At 43.0% G+C, this 20,930-nt stretch overlaps 12 protein-coding genes across 12 annotated transcripts; 7 read left to right on the forward strand and 5 right to left on the reverse strand.

Moving 5' to 3' along the window:
• Nucleotides 1-28: 28 nt before the first annotated feature.
• V2V93DRAFT_364411 (Sodium/hydrogen exchanger family-domain-containing protein) lies at nucleotides 29-3,018 on the forward strand. The gene is made up of 8 exons (XM_066908839.1): nucleotides 29-375; nucleotides 438-479; nucleotides 543-695; nucleotides 746-879; nucleotides 939-1,222; nucleotides 1,280-1,512; nucleotides 1,566-2,482; nucleotides 2,549-3,018. The coding sequence occupies exons 1-8, from the start codon at nucleotides 339-341 to the stop codon at nucleotides 2,621-2,623; spliced, it is 1,875 nt and encodes a 624-aa protein (XP_066767996.1). The 5' UTR covers nucleotides 29-338; the 3' UTR covers nucleotides 2,624-3,018.
• Nucleotides 3,019-4,378: 1,360 nt separating this feature from the next.
• V2V93DRAFT_314714 (GPCR fungal pheromone mating factor) lies at nucleotides 4,379-5,298 on the forward strand (the record flags this gene model as incomplete). The annotated part of the gene is made up of 2 exons (XM_066907232.1): nucleotides 4,379-4,877; nucleotides 4,934-5,298. Coding segments are annotated over 2 exons (864 nt in total), but the record flags the coding sequence as incomplete, so codon positions are not given.
• A 770-nt stretch (nucleotides 5,299-6,068) lies between these two features.
• Nucleotides 6,069-6,679, reverse strand: V2V93DRAFT_356943 (uncharacterized protein; the record flags this gene model as incomplete). Its single annotated transcript, XM_066908016.1, has 3 exons — nucleotides 6,069-6,169; nucleotides 6,253-6,341; nucleotides 6,408-6,679. The coding sequence occupies 3 exons, from the start codon at nucleotides 6,677-6,679 to the stop codon at nucleotides 6,069-6,071; spliced, it is 462 nt and encodes a 153-aa protein (XP_066767998.1).
• Nucleotides 6,680-6,860: 181 nt separating this feature from the next.
• V2V93DRAFT_364417 (class I glutamine amidotransferase-like protein) lies at nucleotides 6,861-8,819 on the forward strand. Its single transcript, XM_066908840.1, has 3 exons — nucleotides 6,861-7,114; nucleotides 7,204-7,516; nucleotides 7,584-8,819. The coding sequence occupies exons 2-3, from the start codon at nucleotides 7,243-7,245 to the stop codon at nucleotides 8,588-8,590; spliced, it is 1,281 nt and encodes a 426-aa protein (XP_066767999.1). The 5' UTR covers nucleotides 6,861-7,114; nucleotides 7,204-7,242; the 3' UTR covers nucleotides 8,591-8,819.
• On the reverse strand, nucleotides 8,725-9,997 carry V2V93DRAFT_364421 (tetrapyrrole biosynthesis, uroporphyrinogen III synthase). Its single transcript, XM_066908841.1, has 2 exons — nucleotides 9,474-9,997; nucleotides 8,725-9,403 (listed from the first exon to the last, which is right to left on the reverse strand). The coding sequence occupies exons 1-2, from the start codon at nucleotides 9,730-9,732 to the stop codon at nucleotides 8,868-8,870; spliced, it is 795 nt and encodes a 264-aa protein (XP_066768000.1). The 5' UTR covers nucleotides 9,733-9,997; the 3' UTR covers nucleotides 8,725-8,867.
• Nucleotides 9,908-11,443, forward strand: V2V93DRAFT_364423 (uncharacterized protein). The gene has a single exon (XM_066908842.1). It carries the CDS (start codon nucleotides 9,944-9,946, stop codon nucleotides 11,201-11,203), a length of 1,260 nt encoding a protein of 419 aa, XP_066768001.1. The 5' UTR covers nucleotides 9,908-9,943; the 3' UTR covers nucleotides 11,204-11,443.
• On the reverse strand, nucleotides 11,316-12,242 carry V2V93DRAFT_124214 (uncharacterized protein). The gene has a single exon (XM_066906784.1). It carries the CDS (start codon nucleotides 12,139-12,141, stop codon nucleotides 11,428-11,430), a length of 714 nt encoding a protein of 237 aa, XP_066768002.1. The 5' UTR covers nucleotides 12,142-12,242; the 3' UTR covers nucleotides 11,316-11,427.
• Nucleotides 12,243-12,553: 311 nt separating this feature from the next.
• Nucleotides 12,554-14,207, reverse strand: V2V93DRAFT_364427 (ATP-NAD kinase-like domain-containing protein). Its single transcript, XM_066908843.1, has 2 exons — nucleotides 14,180-14,207; nucleotides 12,554-14,115 (listed from the first exon to the last, which is right to left on the reverse strand). The coding sequence occupies exon 2, from the start codon at nucleotides 13,915-13,917 to the stop codon at nucleotides 12,619-12,621; it is 1,299 nt and encodes a 432-aa protein (XP_066768003.1). The 5' UTR covers nucleotides 13,918-14,115; nucleotides 14,180-14,207; the 3' UTR covers nucleotides 12,554-12,618.
• A 92-nt stretch (nucleotides 14,208-14,299) lies between these two features.
• On the forward strand, nucleotides 14,300-15,534 carry V2V93DRAFT_364428 (CRAL-TRIO domain-containing protein). The gene has a single exon (XM_066908844.1). The coding sequence runs from the start codon at nucleotides 14,426-14,428 to the stop codon at nucleotides 15,311-15,313; it is 888 nt and encodes a 295-aa protein (XP_066768004.1). The 5' UTR covers nucleotides 14,300-14,425; the 3' UTR covers nucleotides 15,314-15,534.
• A 1,325-nt stretch (nucleotides 15,535-16,859) lies between these two features.
• On the forward strand, nucleotides 16,860-17,776 carry V2V93DRAFT_364430 (uncharacterized protein). Its single transcript, XM_066908845.1, has 2 exons — nucleotides 16,860-17,301; nucleotides 17,383-17,776. Exons 1-2 carry the CDS (start codon nucleotides 17,009-17,011, stop codon nucleotides 17,609-17,611), a joined length of 522 nt encoding a protein of 173 aa, XP_066768005.1. The 5' UTR covers nucleotides 16,860-17,008; the 3' UTR covers nucleotides 17,612-17,776.
• Nucleotides 17,777-17,910: 134 nt separating this feature from the next.
• Nucleotides 17,911-18,780, forward strand: V2V93DRAFT_364432 (ubiquitin-conjugating enzyme/RWD-like protein). The gene is made up of 3 exons (XM_066908846.1): nucleotides 17,911-18,130; nucleotides 18,198-18,314; nucleotides 18,406-18,780. The coding sequence occupies exons 1-3, from the start codon at nucleotides 18,095-18,097 to the stop codon at nucleotides 18,712-18,714; spliced, it is 462 nt and encodes a 153-aa protein (XP_066768006.1). The 5' UTR covers nucleotides 17,911-18,094; the 3' UTR covers nucleotides 18,715-18,780.
• Nucleotides 18,654-20,926, reverse strand: V2V93DRAFT_364434 (Glucanosyltransferase-domain-containing protein). Its single transcript, XM_066908847.1, has 3 exons — nucleotides 20,667-20,926; nucleotides 20,485-20,610; nucleotides 18,654-20,225 (listed from the first exon to the last, which is right to left on the reverse strand). Exons 1-3 carry the CDS (start codon nucleotides 20,796-20,798, stop codon nucleotides 18,990-18,992), a joined length of 1,494 nt encoding a protein of 497 aa, XP_066768007.1. The 5' UTR covers nucleotides 20,799-20,926; the 3' UTR covers nucleotides 18,654-18,989.
• Between the last annotated feature and the right edge of the window lie 4 nt (nucleotides 20,927-20,930).

Consider the following 20,930-nt stretch of genomic DNA (forward strand, 5'->3'; position numbering starts at 1 on the left):
AGTGCAGCGTCGTATGTCTTCAAAAATAGCTAGCTCTCTACGAAGGCGTCTTGTCGGCCTTAAGCTTAAGAACCTGATAAATAGTGGAAATTCTATAAAATTTGTTGCTTCTGTGTAGGAACTCCTGACTTATATCTCTAACCTATATTCAATCCTTGGTCTTTATACGCACTTCTTGAAGATCTATCAGCGTCGAAAGCCTAATCGACCGAACCTGCTGCAACTTCTTGAATGATCTTTTAATAAGCGCAGTGTTTTGTCTGCATATCGTCGCTCATACTCTGCTCAGTTAAATTTTTTTTATCTGCTGAGTTTTCGTGGACACACAGCAAATTCAGATGCTTTCGGTTATAGAGACGGCAGCCAAGCTGTTGAGTAGGTTGACTCGTTAACTGATCTACGTTACCGCCCGCTCTAATCTTTTTTTTGTCGACTAGTTAAACGTGAAGGAGATACAGATTTTGAGGGAGCCCCCGACGGTAATCACAAATCTTTTATAATATTTCTCCCATAACCAATAGGTCTAATTACCGAGTTGTTAGATGATGTGAATGATCCGTCTCAGCAAGAACTATATTCCTCATGGGCGCTTTTGATTCTCATTCTCTTGCTAATCGGAGCGCTCTGGACTAGTTACTATCTTCAAGTTAGAAAAATTCAAGCTATTCACGAGACAGTGGTGTCTATCTTCTCAGGTATGATTTTTGTCGCATACGCATTTTTCCTCTACTAATTGGTCGGGCAGGAATGTTAATTGGATTGATCATTCGTACACTTCCCGGACATTACATTCAAGATGCGGTGTCATTTAACTATACGTACTTCTTTAACATGCTACTGCCGCCAATAATTCTCAACTGTGGTTACGAGCTGCATCAGGTAAGATTTTGAGTATGTTTAAGCGAACCTGTCGCGATGCTAATCGGCTCTTGCTACAGGCAAACTTTTTCCACAACATAGGCACAATTTTGACGTTTGCCTTTGCAGGGACTTTTGTTTCTGCGGTTGTGCTGGGATGTATTGTATATATTTGGGCGTTCTTGGGACTCGAGGGTTTGAAAATCCCTTTTGTAACAGCTTTGGGATTCGGCGCGACACTCTCTGCAACTGATCCTGTTACTATTCTTTCTATTTTCAACGCTTATAAAGTTGATCCCAAGCTTTACACAATTATTTTTGGAGAGAGTATTCTTAACGATGCTGTGAGTATCGTCATGTTCGAGTAAGTATTTTTCTGTGCTCAATATTCCAGTTGCCGTCATTCTAAGCTGCAGCGCAGAACCACCCAGCAATTTCACGGAGATTCAGCAACATTCACCGATTTGTTCAACGGTATTGGAATTTTCTTGGTGACTTTTACTATTTCACTACTGATCGGTGCTATTGTTGGAGTGATGACGGCTCTCATCTTGAAGCATTCGTCAATTAGACAGTTTCAGTCTCTTGAAACATGTATTATACTTCTCTTTGCATATGCTTCTTATTTTTTCTCGAACGGATGTCATATGTCCGGTAAGTGACTTATCGATAGAATTTAACTGTAATTTCTTATTAACAGCTAATAGGAATTGTATCTTTGTTGTTCTGTGGAATCACCCTCAAACATTACGCATACTTCAATATGTCACGAAGGACACAGATCGCAACAAAGCTTATTTTTCAAACCCTGGCACAGCTTTCTGAAAATTTCATTTTTATCTATTTAGGTCTTTCGATGTTTACTGAAGTCAAACTCGTGTACAAACCGACATTAATTATTGTCACCGCTCTCGGTATTTGCATCTCCAGATGGGCTGCCGTATTTCCTCTTTCAAAGCTGCTCAACTTTATACACAAAGTTCGAGCAAGAGCTCTTAATCGACCGGTTCCCGAGGAATTACCTAAAGAATATCAAATGATGCTTTTCTGGGCGGGATTGCGTGGTGCTGTCGGCGTTGCTCTGGCAGCTGGATTAGAGGGCGAGGATAGCAATGCTTTGCGTGCAACAGTTTTAGTTGTTGTTGTCCTGACAGTCATTGTATTTGGTGGCACTACCTCTCGCATGTTAGAGATTTTGGGAATTCAGACTGGCGTTGAAACTGAGGTAGATTCAGATGACGAGTTGGATGTCGAGATTGGTAGAAAGGGACCTCTTATAAACGCAAACTATGGATTTCCCGAAGGCAGTTCAGGACAAGGTGGTAGACGAGCAACATTACCTAGATTATCTGATGGAAAAGCTCGGAGATCACCGGATACTTCTCCTAAGCCTTCGTCTAATAGTTTGAGTCCCGAATCGACTGTATTTCCTCACCGGTCATCGATTGGGGACACGAGCGTTGAAATTGAGCATCCGCCATCATTCTCAAGAACGACCTCTATGGAGCCGTCGGTTAGTAGTAACTCAGGTGGGAGTAGCTCTTTAATTTCCGGCGCTTTACCAAGTTTGCTTTCTCGGACTGCCGAAGATCATGTGCGGTGGTTTCAGAATTTTGATGAGCACGTAAGTCTGTTCAGAATTTTGCTATGATAAATTCAATTTCTAACGAAGTGATTTGATTTGATTTAGGTATTGAAGCCCGTTTTGCTTGACGCACCTGCGGAGACATCATCGCAGCCTCCAAGTCGACCAGGGACTCCTTAACGGTTTGTTTCGATTTTTTGAAATCTATGAAATATTAAAAATAACTTGTCTCGTACAAGAATGAATTTGAGTATCATTTTTACAACAACTTATGTCTTTATTACCTCACGCGTCTTCTTTACTTTGAACAGATGAAGACTTGCAGGATACTGGAACTATTTTGTGTCAAATTTCGATGTATTGAGTTGAAAGAGAGTGCAGTCTATGTTACAAAATATATAGAGAAAAGGATAAATAAATGGATAATACTGAAAACTAGATTGTGAGCTTAAAGGTGCCACATGTTCTGGGGCTCTATGAATTCAGTGGCCTGTAGTGGCTATGAACAGTAGTAGAAAGGAAAGACTAGTAACCATATTGATTGAGCGTTTGTATATAAAGCTGTATGTTCTGCTCAATATCTAGATTATCGTATACAGTACATGTTTAGACAGTGCGCAAGTCCAAGACAAGACCCGTCAAGTGCAACAATCAATTGCACAAGTTGTCAAATTCGATTTTTGTGGTGTCAGGATCATCAGTCAACAGCAGCTGACAGTTATGAGGTCACTAGCATATTTCACTGTCCTCTTACTTTCTACGGATGGATATTAGTGCTGTGAATAAAACTCAGCTTGATGTTTTTTGATACTACAAAATATCCAATAATCGAAAATAGCATTAGTTGAAAATGAGCCAGAATAACTCAGGTTACAAGTCACTATACTTCTTAGATTTGTAGAGCTCTTTTATAATCATTCTAGCAGTGTCAGCAATTATCTTAGCGGGAAGCAAGCATGGGTAATTGGAGTCAAGATAACATGAATGGTTATATGTCGCAAACCAGCTCTTGAGCGATTTCCAAACTGTTACCGAGTCACGAAGCATTTATTGAATAGCAATTGAAAGCTAATTATATGACTACTTGGGTTTGCAATCTTATTCTTCAAAATTCTCATTTTATTCGTTTGCCTTTTTAACTTTTTTTTAGTGCTGAGCTCTGAAGAATTCGCATACTGTAATACATCTGGCCAACCATTTACATCATTATCAAATTCTTTACAATATTGCGATCTTTGATGTATTTCTTGGCGGCAGTATGCTATATTCTTTGGGAATTAATATTGCGGTACAGCTAAGTCTATACTTACTTTCTGTCGAACGAGGCGCTGAGCACTATTACGCCTAAGCCTTGATCCATCCACACCACCTAAAGTTCCGCAACATCCCGCTGATTGCTATTATCCGCTGGTGACAATACAATGAGCTACTAATTTCTGCATTTAAGAATTACAAAGATTTTGGCATACAAACTACGTCGGAGTCTACGGAGTCTTGCCAGAAACTAACAGAAACGGGAATTGCCTATTTGGGACATATACGGATAGTAGGTTCCAACGTGCGGAAGGAAGATGAGCCATTGAGTAGCCAAACGGGGCCAAGACGCCTACAAAACCAGCAGATCTTTCAGATCATTCACATTTCTTAGATTTTTTGCGGCTTAAAGTGTCGTGAACGCTTGTATCCGTCGACCGAGGTCCCATCATACCTTTCCGACATTGGTACTTGCATTATACTTCGTACATGAAAAGGGGCAGGCATAGCACTTTAGCCAATCTAGATAGCTTGCCGTCGCTACCTTATATGAGATTGAACTTGCGCTGCATTCTGGCTGTTCCACTGCCCTTGAATTGATCGCACGCTGCTCAACTACTCTATCTTTATCAAGAGACTGAGAACAAAATGATTTACGCACCGCTGTTCGCTACCTCTCTGATTGCACTTTTCATGTGCATCACGCCGATATTTTGGCACTGGGGACAAAGAAATACCCCTGCTCTTTTTCTCATTGGCTGGACGGTTATTGGAGACCTGTGCGTATTTATGAATTCGATCCCGTTTGGAAGCGCAGATATTACCACGTACTGGGACGGTAGAGTCTTTTGCGACATCACTTCAAGGCTGCACTTGATGGCTAGCATCGGATGTCTGGGGTCTATTACTTCAATTTCACGCAGTTTAGCTCGAATCATGTCTGGAAAGACTACTATTGCGCCTACTGATTCTGAAAAGCGTATTGAGCTTTGCGCCAAGCTTTTTTACTCGGTGTTCTTGCCTGTATTAGAATTGGCAATCTACTATATCTTTCAGGCGAGACGTTACTTTATCTTACAGTATACTGGCTGCTCACCTGGCCCAGATTATTCATATGTGAATCTGCTGGGATATATGATCTGGTGTCCTATCTTGATGATAATTGCATCATACTATTCAGGTACGGTTCATTTTTAGTCTCTTTTCAGGCGGGACATACTGATATTGGCAATACAGCAATAACTATCTACTTCTACCAAAAGCGCCGTCGTGAATTTCGGGAGGTCTTGCGGTCTAATCACTCTGGCTTGACTGTCTCTCGATTTGCCCGTCTCTTGTTTTTCAGCTGTTCAATTATTGTTGTTGCTTTGCCTCTCTCCCTCTACATTCTGGCATGCAATCTCATGGTTGGCATTACTAGTTACTCGTGGTCTGCGACGCATGATCCCCAGACTTGGTGGCTGATTCAGATTTTGCCGTCTGATACTCCGCGATTTGATTTCTTTCTCTACCCTGTCATTTCTCTTTTTTTGTTTGTGTATTTCGGTCTTGGGGCGGACGCATTACTCATGTATCGTCGGTGGATGATAAATATCGGTCTAGCCAAACTGTTTCCCAAGTCCAAATGGCTCAACAGAGGCGTTACAGTCGACAACTCTGGCAAGTCTGTCACATACGGCTCAAATGTTTTGGACTCTACAATCACAGAAGGATCTACAAATATCGCGACTTCGACTAGTACCGCCTATGACAAAACTGATCATGGACGCTATGAATGGGATTCTCCTTACGACGACATTGATATTGAGAAATTTGCAGGCAAAAATGTTGAAATTGTTGCCGACAGAAGTCCAGATGTTATTACAGATAGTGATGCGTCTGCGATTAGCGAGAATAATGACAATGAAGGCTCTGTGCTTGACATTGTCGAATACCCGGAAGGAGCGGTGCGGGTCAAATATGAAATCCGCGTCGAAAAATAGGATCGAAAAAATTTTGGATATAAAATTTTGGAGTTAAAGAGGTAATTGGCAATATTTGGTAACAAGCGGTTGAAGTTTTGGTTGAGTTATATGTTGATGCCGAATTCAGTACAAGTAATTATTAGTGGTTTTATATTCCTTTTCTTTGTAAAGCGACAAAACTTTTCGTAGGTCGATAAGCAGCGGCAGACGCATGAAACAAAGAGTGTCACGAGGCGAATCGTTCCAATAGTCATGCGCAAATGTGATGAGGAGAGATTATTTCATTGTATTCAAATAGTAAAAGTGAATACAACACTAGTAAAACACTGTGGTACCTTTCTACAGACATGTGACGCGTCTCAATCGGCATAACATATCTCACTCTTGACAATAATTTGACTATTACATCACTTTGACTCAACTTCCTCTGACTCGGCGTCAGCTACCTCACCTTCGCCGTCATTGGTCTCGTAGGATTTACTAGGGTTGCTGATCTTGTGAATAGACTCTGGAGTTGAAGAGTTAGTGATGATTGACAGACGCGTTTAGACTATGGAGTCTTATAAGATTACGAGTCATTTAGGTACTTACTGTGAACAAGCTGAAGTGATCCAATACGGCGACCATCAGAGGTCTCAAACGGCTGAAGAGTAGCGCCAGCTTCCACGTAAACGAGTGATCTAAAATGAGACCAGGCATCAGCACAAAAAGTCAGAAACAAACTATATGCATCCCATCCTACTCACCCCTTCCTATAATTTTCAACTAGATAGCTAAGATTGCTGTCAAAGCAGACAACATGGTACCACGAAGTCTCGCTGTTGCGCGACGGGCGCACCGCGACAGTATAACGCGCGTATTCGCGTCCATTTGCAGATGTTTGCTTTTCAATGTCGGTGCCGAGACGGCCAATGAGCGAAAGACGGGCGAGGTCGTTGCGAGCGGCAGACGACGAAAATGAGCGAGTCGAGGCAGATGCCGCGCGAGCAACTGGTCGTAAGAGAGAGGATCCGATCATTGTTTGAGCGGAGGTGGTGAAGCAGATGAGAGGCCAAAGTGACTAAGCGATGAAGCGTAGAAACAGAGGGGCAGTCAAAGGATGTCAGCATCGAGTATTTTGTAGAGAAAGAGAGCATCATTGGTGGAGAGAGAATTACTCAAACAAGATAAAAAAAACTTTAAACTTTTTTTCTTCGCCGCGTCGTCCAAATTTTTGCACCTTGTTCGACTCCTCTTCCTAATCTCGACTCTCTGGCTTTCTGATTTTTCCTATCAGACCGCGTATATGCGATTGTTCTCCCTCTTCACTTGCCAGGTATGTCACCTCATTTTTATTCTTCTATCCTGTTCTCGTTTGCTCGGCTCGCTGTGGCACGCGCTCAAAAGAAACTTGCCCACCAACTTTCCGAGCGCTGGCTAACTTCTACTGTTTTTTTTTAGGACTACTTATCAGGTACTATTATTTTTCCTGTCATCTTTGTCACTGCCTTGTCATCGACAGAGACTTTTCAGTTTGTACGGTGTGCTAATTCAGCCTGAAAGACCATATTTGGAAGAATTCCCATATATAATTCAGAAATCATGCTGCCTCGCTTCTATCGTCAATTCTCCCTCGCTTCCCTCGCTAAACAGAGCTCGTATGCTCGGAAGGCCGCTTTTAGTCTTTCTCCTGTCGTGGCGCGTTATATCAGCTCGAGCTTCCTTCCAAAGGCTACTCTCACTTTGAAAGATGGCCCCATATACACCGGCAAATCTTTCGGCGCTGATTCCAACACCTCCGGCGAGGCTGTCTTCACCACTTCTCTTGTTGGATACCCTGAATCTATGACTGATCCTTCTTACCGTGGTCAGATTCGTATGCTTATCCTTATCTGCTCTTATAGGTAGAATCCAGGCTAACCTTTTTTTTTTGTGTTTCGCAGTTGTTTTCACTCAACCTCTAATTGGCAACTACGGTGTCCCCTCCGCAGCTCGTGATCAGTTCAACCTTCTTCGCTACTTTGAATCCTCAAAGATTCAGTGCTCCGGTATTGTCGTTTCCGATTTCGCCGCCGAGTACTCTCACTGGACTGCCGTCGAATCTCTGGGAAACTGGTGCAAGCGTGAAGGTGTGTCTGCCGTCACTGGTGTCGACACTCGTGCTATTGTCACCTATCTTAGAGAGCAAGGTTCTAGTTTGGCCAAAATATCTGTAGGCGAGGGCGAGGATAATGCTGACTTTATTGACCCCGGAAAAGTTCACATGGTGTCCCAGGTGTCAACTCCTGAGCCCTACACTATCAACCCAGGTCAAGACATTAAGATTGCCGTAATTGACTGTGGTGTCAAGGAGAACATCATCCGCTGTCTCGTCAGCCGTGGCGCTACTGCCACAATCTTCCCCCACGATTTCCCCATTCAGGAGGTCGCTAGCCAGTTTGATGGAATCTTCATCTCCAACGGTCCTGGCGATCCTGTGCACTGCTCAAACACAGTCTACAATCTAAAGCAGACCATGGATACGTATGCCGGTCCTATTTTTGGTATCTGTCTTGGCCACCAGTTACTCGCTCTTGCTGTTGGTGCTCAGACTATTAAATTGAAGTACGGTAACCGTGCTCATAACATCCCTACTCTGGATGTGACCACCGGCCAATGCCACATCACTTCCCAGAACCACGGTTACGCGGTCGATGCCAGCACTCTGCCAGAGGAGTTTGGCGAGTACTTTATCAACTTAAACGACCGATCCAATGAGGGCATGTACCATAAGTTTAGACCCATTTTCAGCACACAGTTTCATCCTGAAGCCAAGGGTGGTCCTTTGGATTCTTCTTTCTTGTTTGATCTCTTTTTAGATAATATCAAGAAGTACAAGGCTGAATCTGATTTCGTTAGCGTTGGTGTTAACGTCGCCGAACCTGCTGTTGCTTCAGCGTCCTCGTTGTAATTAGATTATGCTTATCTTTTTCAGATAATTTTATTTTTGAGTTTTATTTCTATTTGTTGTTATCGCTTTATATAATACTGTGTCTTTTTTTTTTTATTTACATTTCATGAAGGAATAATGGGGTTTTGGGAACGTTTCTGTAACTTTGCTATTATGTTCATTGGTTTTAGGTAAATCTTGTCATGCTTTTGATTAGAATAATGAAAAAGTACTGTTTCTTCTTTCATACTAATAAATTTGTAAAATTTAGAAGTTTTGTAAAGAAAAAGAAAGCTCTTCAGTGATTTAATATTTCACTCAGTAGACTGTTAGGATCTGGCTTTTTTGCTACTGCATCTGGTGTAATTCCTTGCTTTATCAAAAATTCCTCGGTAGTAGGACCAATAGCTGCCACTTTTAGATGAATTGTATTCTCAGAGCGAATTTTTGCTATAGCGTTTGCTATCCCCAATGCGCCGGAAGGGGAGAAAAAGACGGTCCAGAGATAAATGCTTTGATCGTGATTATCAAGTAATTCTCGAAACTTAAATTGAGCATCAGATAATTCAACAGAAATGTATACAATTTTCTCTATACATTCGATCCCATTCTCTCGGAGATGTTTAGGAATGATCATTCGATGTGTTTCACCAGTGAAAAATACACAGCGAGAATATTTTGGCTTGAGTGATGATATTATTGACGCGAGTATACTGCCGTTCCCAGCTTCGGCACCACCTAATATATTTGTAAATCCATAGGAGGCAATGAGCGATGATGTTGCCGGACCGACGGTGAAGACTGGTAAAGAGCGAATGTATTCTTGCACAGTGACTATATATGCATCATCTTGAAGTTAATGTTCGATTTCACTCTTTTGATGCCTTTTCTAAGCTTGACGTACGATCCGTAATTTCCTGCAAAGCAGATGCTACTGCCTCAACTGCTCGTTGTGATGTTATTATAAGCGAATCAATAGGATTCGAGGAATTCGAGGCAGCTTTGATGTCTTGTATATATTGAATCAAGCCTTGCTGATCGACAAAGTCATGAGAAAGGATAGGGACAAACGACGAAGTACACGAGGCTGACCTCGCAGCCAAAGCATATGAGTCAGACTCTGGGTCCGGACTCGGATTTTTCAAAAATACTATTTTTGTCATAAGTTTCCTCTTGTCATTGAAATGCTGCCTAGCCGATCTATTTCGTACGTTTCTTGAAAGAGACACAAATGAGTATTCTCAGTGTCGGCGTTTAAAGCTTTTCTAGACGGCTTCGATGAGCCGCATTGCTTTAATGAATACGCGCGGCATCGCTCGTTCCTCCAACTATTTTGCTTCGTCATATGAAGGATTTAGAGAGCAGGTCTAATAAATGCCTTCTCCTGATTATATAGCAAAGCCCCCGGACGGGTTTTCCGTCTTGTCTATTGTGCGAGGATTTCAGCTTACATTTCTTGGTGCTTATCGTGCACTTCAGAACCCTGACTTACTACGTGCAAAGTACTACAAACAGGCTCTATACGCAGTCTTGATCTCTCTAGGCATTCAGTTTATAATTTCGATACCGTTATGGATTTTCAAAATTTCTATTAAAATCTTTGCCTGGTTTCTTACTAGCTCAGATAGCCCAGATGCCGGCGCACATGCGCAATCTATCATTCAGAATGTCGAGTTTGTCGAAGAGCATGTGATTAACCTGAGCGGATTGCTTATCGGTCTAATGAGATATTTGCGACCAGAAATGGACGAGATGTTTATAGAATCTCTTAAGTTTATTGATCAGGTCTATTTCAACATGCATCCTGAAAAGGCAGTAGCTGTCGAGCTCCCTGACGGTACACTCACGCAAGGGCCGTCGAGATTCTATTCCCCGATATCGCAGTACTCAGTATCGTCTACCCAAGCGACGCTGAATAAGAGAGATCCTCCTGAAAAGAAAACAAATGGGACCAGTGTTGATTTTTCTAGTAACAATGCAGCCAAGTTCATTGCACGATACGTTCGCCGATCTGTTCTCTCTGTCGGCATATACTTTTTCTCTTCCGTCCCTTATCTAGGTACAATAGTACTCCCAATCGTCTCCTTTTTATCATTCAGAAAAACTGTCGGTGCGACAGCGGCAGTAGTAGTTTTTGGCTCTGGTTTATTCGTCCCACGCAAGATGCTTACTCGATTCATCGCCGCATATTGGGGTGGTCGAAGTCTATGTCGAGAACTATTGATCCCGTACTTTGCGCGAATCCCATTTTCTCGTCAAGAGCGGGATCAATGGTATCGAGCGAGGGAAGGCGTACTTTTTGGATTTGGTTTCGGGTTTTATTTTATTCTGAAAATGCCATATATTGGGGTTTTGATGTACGGAATCGCTGAAGCTTCTGCCGCTTACCTCGTGACTAAAGTCACTGATCCTCCACCACCACCCGCGTATATCGCTGAATGGACCCAAACTCAGACAAGATGGAATAAACGAGAAAAGATGTTGACAAGCGGAATAGTAGCTAGCGATGGATTCGCGCCAGTTATTCGACCTGCGTCGGTGATGCCTGGTGCGTGGGGAGACAGTAAAAATAAGAGCAAGACAGAGGATGATGTGAAACAGGCGATTACAACAGAGTCAGACAAGACCAAATAGATTTTTTTTCTTTTTGCGTTTATTTAATATCATACATGATAAGATGTATATATTTCTAGCTTATATTCTTTCCTTGTATATGAAAACTAAATCACTCACACGACGAATTCGAATCAAAAAAACTTTATCACTTTAGCTTCAACGAGCATATATTTATATATTCAAAAACAAACGACCTTTTTTTCTACTTTGCATATTTTTATAAACAAAAATCAAGGAATCACCTAAATACCACTCATCTCGAAATCCGACGACCTTTCAAATCGCTGTCTTTGAAAAGCAGGTGAATCTCGCTGGAAAGAACTCATTCTTCTCTTTCTCTTATTCGGCAATTGAGACGGCATAGCCATTGTCTGAGAAAACGGACATTCCGGAGGAGGAACCATAGAGCCGTACATTGAGTCCCTGTCTCTGTGTTGACTCAACATTTGGAGTTGTCGCTGATATTGCATATTCATCTGCGCGTAGTTCTCCTCGTCGGGCGTCATTGAGGTTTGGCTGATCGATGGAGCCGTGAACAGGTTATTCATCGCCGAAGCACTACGCCATATCATTCCATCAATAGGTGCAGTGGCCTGAACAGTTCCATCCTCAGGCTCAGCGGAGAGACTTACTCGATCAGCACGCCAGACGCCGGCGCTATCATCGAGCAGCACATCTCCGACTCCAAACTCATCATAGTCGTCATCGTCAGCATCGTCAAAGTCGCTACCGTATAGGTCAGGCACATCGACATTCATGTTGCATGTACTAGTTCTGTCAATCGGCATTTGCGATGAGGCAATATCACGATGGTGTTGCGTTGCCCAGGAGGGCATACCGTGATCAATATTCATAGGTTGCAGATCAGCATGCTGTTGCTGAGAGATCATGTTGCTTCTGGCACCAGAACAAGTACGAGTAGCACCAAAAGCTGAATTGTGGTACTCGCTCATCATCTTCTAAAAATTTGTGTAGATCTTGCTTCTCTTATATCGAATTATCAATGTTTACTAGTATTTCTCGGATGGAAAACCTCTCTGAGAAAAAAGAATGATATAATAATTTGAAAGATGCCATTTTGTATTGCCGTTCTGCCGTTATGCCCATTTAATTTAAAACATTGTTGATCGCTGTGTATTGTGTCCGTAAGTGATATATATGAAAGCTGAAGGGGGGTGTAAAGAAAAAGGGAAATTTTGGTGGAGCAGGCATTTTTTAAAAGCGGTGAGAAACCCTTCTTCGAGGGCAAGGGTTATACGAAAGGGCGGGTTGCTTATCTGTTTTGGGAAATGTTCAGCCATGCGGGAGCGGCAGGAAATACTGCGCAGAGGATACTGTCATGCTTCACAGTTTTATAGCAAAACTAACTAGAATAATAACGGTGAATGCTATATTTTGTAATAGTTTATATATACCAGCAGTTCGCAGCAAAATCATATGGCGATCATTATCCGCCATCCTCGCACATCGGCAACGCCCCTATGGACTTCAACAACACTACCTTGAGGAACAATAATGATCCTACCATCAACGCACCATCTTCTCATCCTTTCTTCTTCTTCGTCAACTCTGACATATAGGCAATCTATCTCTGTATATAAAACCTCGGGCTCTTTAACATGCGCTCCATTCTGATATGCAAGCATAAGTAATCTCATTATATCGTCCCCTTTCAAAAGTGGCATCCGAACAAGTTCTAAATTTCCAGTCAACGGCTTGGCGGTAGGAGCAATTTTGAATCCTGGCTCTAAACTTGAAATGCTAGTCGTCAGTACATATGAATGCTCAACGTCGTCCAGCTCAACTCGTCGCGTACTACGTTCACACTCTCCTCCTTCCTTTGATGGACTCAAATAGCTCAGTTTTCCATGCCATGCAGTCCCTCTTTCTAAATTCACTTTGGCGGCTATTTTAAACCTGTCGTTTCCCAATTTACGATATTCAGGAGAGTCGCTGTCTCCTACCAGGGCTGCGTGTATTGCCCAAGATACCACTACCAGTGAAAATATCCTTTGGCTGCCAGTATTTCCGTCTGGAGTTGTGAGAGTAGCAATTTTCCCATCAGGGTCTTCATCAGACGGTGGGATTACCTCTTTGCTGTTTTTTGGAAAAGCGGCGTAAAAAGCGTTCAGTGGACGAACAGTTCCGCGAAGTAGAGAGAATATTGCAGCAAATGGCGTGGCTAGGCTCAAGGATGTCATAAGAGCATTGCCGGAGCCTGTTGGAATTGGAAGAATAATTAGATCGCGGGTTTCAGATGTCAACTGAAGAGAATTTATAAGTTCGTGGATCGAGGTGTCTCCAGATAGTAAGATGACAGTGTGAGGTCCGCGATCGGGCGTCAAAGATTCAGCAAAAGCTGAGATGGTTGACTTTGATTCGGTTGAAATATACTTATGAACTATCCCAAGCTCTTTCAAAAGAGGCCGTAGAATATTAGCATATATCTGCTCTCCCGATCTCTTTCCAGCCGTTTTAGAATTTATAACTGTTACTTCAGTAATCCTGGGATCGATGTAATACGGCAAGTCAGAAATGTTGAATTTCTGAATCTCAGCTGTAAGGTTCGATTCATTGAATAAATGAACGTCAAGTGAAGGTGTATCTTCTGAAGATACCGAAAATACTAAGCCTTGCGTAATTGCTAAAATCCGGTCGAACGGGATACTGATCGTCGACTTGTCGTCATCATTGACTCCCACAATTGCTTGATCTATAACATCAAACTTCATACTCGCAACAAATAAACCAACTGCTTCTCTGTAACTAGATTACGTACTAGTTTTGAAATATGCAGAAACTGCGTATCTTCTGCTATTGCAAGATAGACCAAGAAGCATTATATGCTACCGCACACTTCTGACGCGATTGATCACGTGATATTATAGATCTCTTGAGTCAGCATTTTTTGTTTGGTTTTATAAGCTTGACTTAGGTAATATCTAGTTGATTAGAAATTTCTTTTTTATCGTAGGTTTGATTAAATGGAATTACCATTGTAGTGTTGAAGAGACAATTGACAGCCACACAGTAGCAATTGATTGTGTAAACAGAGTTGGGTCAGATAAGAGAGACCTTTGAAGCGAAACGCAAGCAAAAATCTTATCAGATCGGCTTGGGCGAGAACAAGTCGATTTTCGTCCACACTTTTGACACTGCGTCAGCGCTCCTCTGTTTCGCTTTATCTGTATCTCTTCTTAACTGTTAAGTTACATTGTTTAATTGTCCTGCATCCGCAATATGAGTGACAAACCTTCCGCCTCTCTATCAGCCTTGACCGCAGAACAATTGCAAGGCTTCACAGACTTCAAGTCAGCCATCCCTGCTGTCGTCAAAGAAGTCGACTACAGCGAGATTTATGCACACAATATCCTCGACACTGAATCAGCATCAGTTGATTCGATCCTATTGAAATATCTAGTCGCGAATGCGTACGATGTTCCCGCTGCTCGGGCTCAGATTATGGCTACTTTGAAATGGAGAAAGGAATTCAGGCCTCTTTCGGCCGCCTTCGAAGAAATACATGATTCAAAATTTGACGGTCTCGGATTTATCACGGAAGACGAGTCTAAACCCGATGGCGACATTATCACTTGGAATTTATACGGTCAGGCTGCGGGTAAACCCGAAGTCGTGTTTGGCGACTTGGATCAGTTTTTGCGATGGCGTGTTGGTGTTATGGAGCGAGGACTGCAATTGCTGGATTTTTCCAGCTCGAGAACGAAAATCGACCAGGTCCATGATTACATGAATGTCAGTTTCTTGCGTATGGATCCTAATGCCAAACGAGCATCCAAAGCGGCCGTGGCAATCTTCTCTAGTCACTATCCTGAACTTTTGGGTAAAAAGTACTTTGTCAACGTTCCATTGCTCATGGGTTGGATGTTTTCCGCCATGAAGTTACTCGTCTCTAAGGAAACTTTATCAAAATTTGTAGTCTTGAGCTACGCAAACCAGCTCGTGCAGTATATGGGCCCTGAGATTCCAGAAACTTACGGCGGAAAAGGAAAGACGTTAAAAGAGCAGAATATGTATGACTCAATCACTCTCCCGGATGGGTTTACCATACCAGCTCCAGTTGCTTCTGAGGCTACTGAGAAGGAAGCTCCTACGGAAGAGGCTGATTAGTGAGATAATAATTGTTTTAGCAGCGGTGAGAGGCTTGCTGGTTCATGATAAATGGCATTTAGCTGTATTAATCTAATTTTTAATTTTTTTCAAGCCGTATTACTAATAATTTAAAGAGGAGAGATTTTTTCAACTGCAATATTTACGATAATTGTTCTATAAACTGGAAGATACTACGCTATATCAAGCTATCATTGAAGTTCTCATTATCAACATACAGCTCGCCGTATTCCATTAATTGTTCACCTAAAAATGAAATAAAAAAGCATGCCATCTTATTTAGCCGCCGATGAAATTAAGCAACATCAAACACAATACATGTACAAGTACAATTACTTATTAAGGGTGAGTTCATCAATTGCCGAATTCGTTTCATTTGGTCTGTCGTCTTTGCTTCGCCGGCATTGAGCTCTCGTATATGACTGTCATCAGCATCTGGCTGCCCTAGCAAGTCATCAGGAACGTCCCCAGATCCTATAACACGGTTAGGAGTAAGCTCAGCTAACCTGCTATATCTAATAGTGTAAGAAACAAATAGTCGACATGACCAGCGAGCAGCAATCTCTTTCGAGCCATATAGTTTTCTCGCCGTATTTCTAGTTTTACATCTACATTTCACACCAATTTTCGAGGACCTTCGGCGCGGCTTTGACGGATCATGACAGATATGAGGTAATTTAAAACGCACACACACGTGAATTCGCGTCCATTCAATTTTCGCATTTCTTAAGTGTTCGCATAGCCGTCAATAGACTCCAGTTTGTCGCCTCTTTCGATCGGAGCTGACCGCTCGTATTTCTTGCGCGCACCCAAACATTCGCGAAGGAGTGCTATATAGAAAGCTTTACCACATCCCTATCGTGAGACTAGCTGTATATAAACAGGTTGCAAAGTGGTAGATCATAGTTTTGCAGGTCTTTTGGTAATGTATGAGAGGCTCAATCTCGAAAACTCGACTTCCCGATCGAGCAAATTCCGTGATATTTGCGTTTGCTATATTTTAAAGCTATCGCAGGGAGGATCAATCGGAGATTGAATGATAATCAAATTAAGCGGGTTATCGACGGAGAGCCTCGTCAAACCAGCAAAGAAAGCCGAACTTGATTTGGACGTAGACAGACCATCAGGCAATTCAGAGGATGATAATTTTGATGAAGTGACTCCCCTTGTCAGGTCTGTCGTCAAGCACTTTAAACCTTTCAATATATCGGGCGGTTCAACTTGGTAATGGTCGAGTTTGGGATGATAAATATGTGCATACTAACATTCTCGACGCCATGTTGACGCGTTGTAACGCGTTGTTGCCCGCGGCAGCCGGCCATTGCGGTAATTGCAACGAACAAGACGCGAGAAAGAGAAAAGCTGTTACAGCGCAGTAGTGGCCATCGGTTGCCGATGTATTATGGAGTAGCAAAAGAGGTCAGTCAAGTCAGATGAGCGGCGTCGAGGAGGATCAGCCATAAATTTGTCTCCAGGTTAAATAAAATCGGCGGCTCCAAGAAGCTGTCGTACTAGATCTTTCGGCTGTAGATGCCGATATTGCCGTATTACTAGTTTTGTTGATAGAACGCGTATATCTAATATCAGAAACGCATAGAGACGAGGTTTTGTTCTGGTCACTCTTCCACCTCTTCCTCTAGCAGGGGCTCTCATCCCACTACTCCACACAACTCTCATTATCCAGACTCAGATCCAATGCTCCCGCAGCTCTCGGGTCTACAGCTGCGGCAGACTCTGTCTCAGGCTCTCAACTTCTGCCTTGTTCTCACCACGGCATACATGTTCTGGAAAGGCCTAAGTGTCGTCTGCGATTCGCCATCTCCCATCGTCGTCGTGCTCTCAGGATCCATGGAGCCCGCTTTTCAACGAGGCGATATCCTATTTCTTTGGAACCGCGACTCACGAGTGAAAGTTGGCGATATTGTCGTTTATAATGTCAAGGGCAGAGATATCCCAATTGTGCATCGCGTGGTGCGAAATCACGTCTCGTAAGTTTATCCGATTTCTTATGAGCTACGTGGATTTTTTCAAAAAAGTTACGCTGACTCTCCTTTTTTCTGCCTCCTTAGTCAAAAGAAGCAATTGCTCCTGACAAAAGGAGACAACAACGCAATGGACGACGTCGATCTATACGCGTACCGGCAGTACTACCTTGACCGGAATTCAGAGGTCGTGGGTGCCGTTAAGGGGTATATACCTCTCGTGGGCTATGTTACCATCCTGTTGAGTGAAAATGTATGGGCAAAATATGCATTGCTGGGTGGAATGGGATTACTTGCAATGGTACAGAGAGAGTAGCTGTATAATTGGAAAAGCTGGATTGACAGGGAGGACAATTTCTGTACGATAATTGATTTATAGTGAGTAAACATAGATAAATGAATGATACAAGAGACATATAAAAAGTCAACTGGTACCGTCAGTAGTATAAAGAAATATCGTCTACTGGTAATTCAAACAGTGTCATACCGAAGAATAAATAGAGGCAATAAATCTCATGTACTGTTTTACAGCCTACAGGTGCTGGAAAAGGGCAAGCCGCCTTCAAAAAATAGAAAAAACTCGTGATCTTCAATGACGCCTGGGCTTCGTTCACTGCTACTAAAACATCACTCATTCACCACCCGCCAAAACCAATTCACTTTCACCAACAATCTAACTTGCAAAAGCTTTTGGAATCCTGCATATTTTGATTTTAACAACTGCCGCCCCGGTAGTTTAGTTTCGTTGGTGCGCTTCTAATCACTATCAGCCAGTCGGGATAACAACGGTTGACAAAGCATGGCCTCTGCTCAAGCAATGCGACGAATCGCAAAGGTATAGAATAATTGCTAGGCATTCAATTAAATTTATTCTATATTTAAATGCTAATTTACTTCTCCAGGAGATGGCAGATATCAGGAATCTGAATTCTCCATCATTCACAGCTGGTCCTAAATCAGACTCTGATTTGCTCAACTGGCAAGTCGAGATCTTCGGCCCAAAGGATACTCCATATGAGGTATGCACTCGAATGATCTTCTTGGCTATGCTACCCATCTCTTTTTTTAGTATCAGCAATGGCTGACTCGTCTAATCCTACTTGTGTACAGTCCGGACGTTTCAAACTCGATCTGGTTCTCCCACCTGCTTATCCCTTCAGCCCACCAACTCTAACCTTCATCACCAAAATCTACCACCCAAACATCCTCCATGACGGAACGGTATGCATTGCTCAACTAAAAACAGATCAATGGAAACCAGCTTGCAAGCTAGTCACAATCATAGAGTGCGCCATCTCTCTTCTCTCTCAGCCAAATATGGACGACGCTGTCGAGGGTGACGTCGCTGATGTATGGAATAATGATCGAAGCAAGTTCGAACGCACAGCCCGCGAATGGACAAAGAAGTATGCAAAGTGATTTCTACATCGAATACATTCGCCATCAAATCATAAATAAAAGCTCGTTTTATATTCATATAGAAAATCTTGCCAAACTTGCCTACAGTATATCTAGAAGGGAAAATTCAAAAACCTTTACAAAAAATTAACCCAACAATACTACAGCATATTCCCAAAAAAAAACCAGCTATTTACCGGGAATAAATAAACACCAAAAAAATAAAAAAATATAAATCAGAGCTCATATACATAAGCAGATTTATTCATATCCCAATATCATCTTTTCACTCTCGCTTACACAACAGTAAGACCAAGAGCAACCGCCAACAAAGCAGCAACACCCATCTTCTCGGAGCTGGAGACAAAGTTGGACAAAGAAGCAGACGACGAAGTAGCGCTCGACGACGAAGAAGTGGAGGAGGCAGACGACGAGTCCGAACCTGAAGCGGAAGCAGAAGCAGAAGCAGAAGAGCCCGAGGAAGAATCATCATCGTCTGCATCAGAGTCGGTTTGATCGATTGCTGACGCAGTGGGAATGGTAATATCATACTTGGTGGTCATGCTAGCGCTGAGGGCATTTCCAGAAACATCATAGATAGAGTAATTTGAAGCAAGGTCGCTGATAGCAACGAACGCACCACGATTGTAAGTAGAGTTAAGACCGTTGGCAATAACTGTAGAAGCCAAAGTGTCAGGGAGAGTGGTGTTAGAGGAGATGTTGTTGTAGTAGCTGAGGTAGGTCGTAGGACGAGCGCTTGCCTCCTCAGTAGCAAGGCCAGTGGTAGTAGCAGCAGCGTATTTAGAAGACAGAACGGTGAAGTCAGACAGCATGGTGGCGCTGCCATCATCAGCAATGCTCACGAGACCGTAGTCAGAAGTCTCCTGAGAGTACTCGTAAACCAATCCACCAGAGAAAACACCAGACATGTTCTTGGAGAAAATCGACGCAACCTCTTGGAAAAGACGAGGGGGGGATTCATTGCAGCCAAATTCAGACAAGAAGACAGGGATAGTGTAGTTAGAGAAATCATTAACGAGTACATCATAGCCAGCACCCTCGAATGTGTTGTCACCACACCACTCGTAAGCGTTGACACCATAAAAGTCAACAGCCTCATCAGCCGGACCAGCCTCGAGGTAGTTTGCAAGACTGACACGGTAGTTCAAGTCATCGGCGGCCGAATAGCCAACCGGCACCTGACGAATGATGTGGTTGGACATGTAGTTCTTCATGTCACGCACAACAGCCTTGATGTAATTGGGGGACGCCTCGGCAGATGTCTTATTGTTAACAAGCTCATTTCCAGCAAAGAATCCGAGCGTGTTGTTGTATCCAGCAAAGGCCTCAATGACTGAGAAAACGTGCGTAAGGTAAGGCTCGGTGTAAGTGGTCCATGGCTCGTCTCTGTTCAAGCTTTGGCCATAGATTGGACTGTTAACATCAAGAAGCAAATAGATGCCAGCAGCGGCAAGCTTGGTCATGCACTCATCGTGGTCGAGCGTGGGGTCAATGGAGTAGACCCGAATCACCTATATCATAGGGTATGGGTTAGAACACAGACCATAAGAACGTTAACCCTAACATCTGACGGCAGGAACGGAACACACGCGCTGTGAAGCCAAAAATAGCCTTGCCGCGTGATACCGCGCAGCCAGAACGAGTCGCGAGTCTCAAGTCGACGAGCGTCGTTCGCGATGTTACTATCAAGGGCTAGATGACAAAAATATCGACCCTTCCGGGCCTGCAGAGGCTATGTCATCTGGTGCAAGGGATGAGGAAAAGACTTACGTTGATACCAAGTTTCTCAAACAGCACAATATCTCGCGTGCAAGTCTCGGGCGACGAGAGAGGGTCGCTACCATCGGTGAATTCAGAAGATCCGCCGGGCTGATAATCAACACCCTTGAGGAAAAACTAAAGCGCGGCAGTTAGTGGATGAGATATGATAGAAAAGCAGGGAAAACACGTACGGCCTCGCCCGAGTCGGAGTCAACAAAGTATCTACCACTGACTTCTTTGGTGCTGACCTTTGTAGCCGATACGGAGAGAAAGAGCGACGCAGTGACTGCTGCTGCAGCCGATGCAACGGAAAAGAAACGCATTTTGTTAGAAAAGATTTGCAGAAAAGAACAATGGCTAAAAAGAGCGACAAAATGAGGGTAAACACGATGCTGAGCGAGACTGGGCGGGAGGAGTATACTTATGCGACCCGTCTATGGATCACAAATGGATCA

The sequence above is a fragment of the Kockiozyma suomiensis genome (genome assembly GCF_038497685.1).
Source record: "Kockiozyma suomiensis strain NRRL Y-17356 unplaced genomic scaffold V2V93scaffold_2, whole genome shotgun sequence".
Taxonomy (NCBI): domain Eukaryota; kingdom Fungi; phylum Ascomycota; class Lipomycetes; order Lipomycetales; family Lipomycetaceae; genus Kockiozyma; species Kockiozyma suomiensis.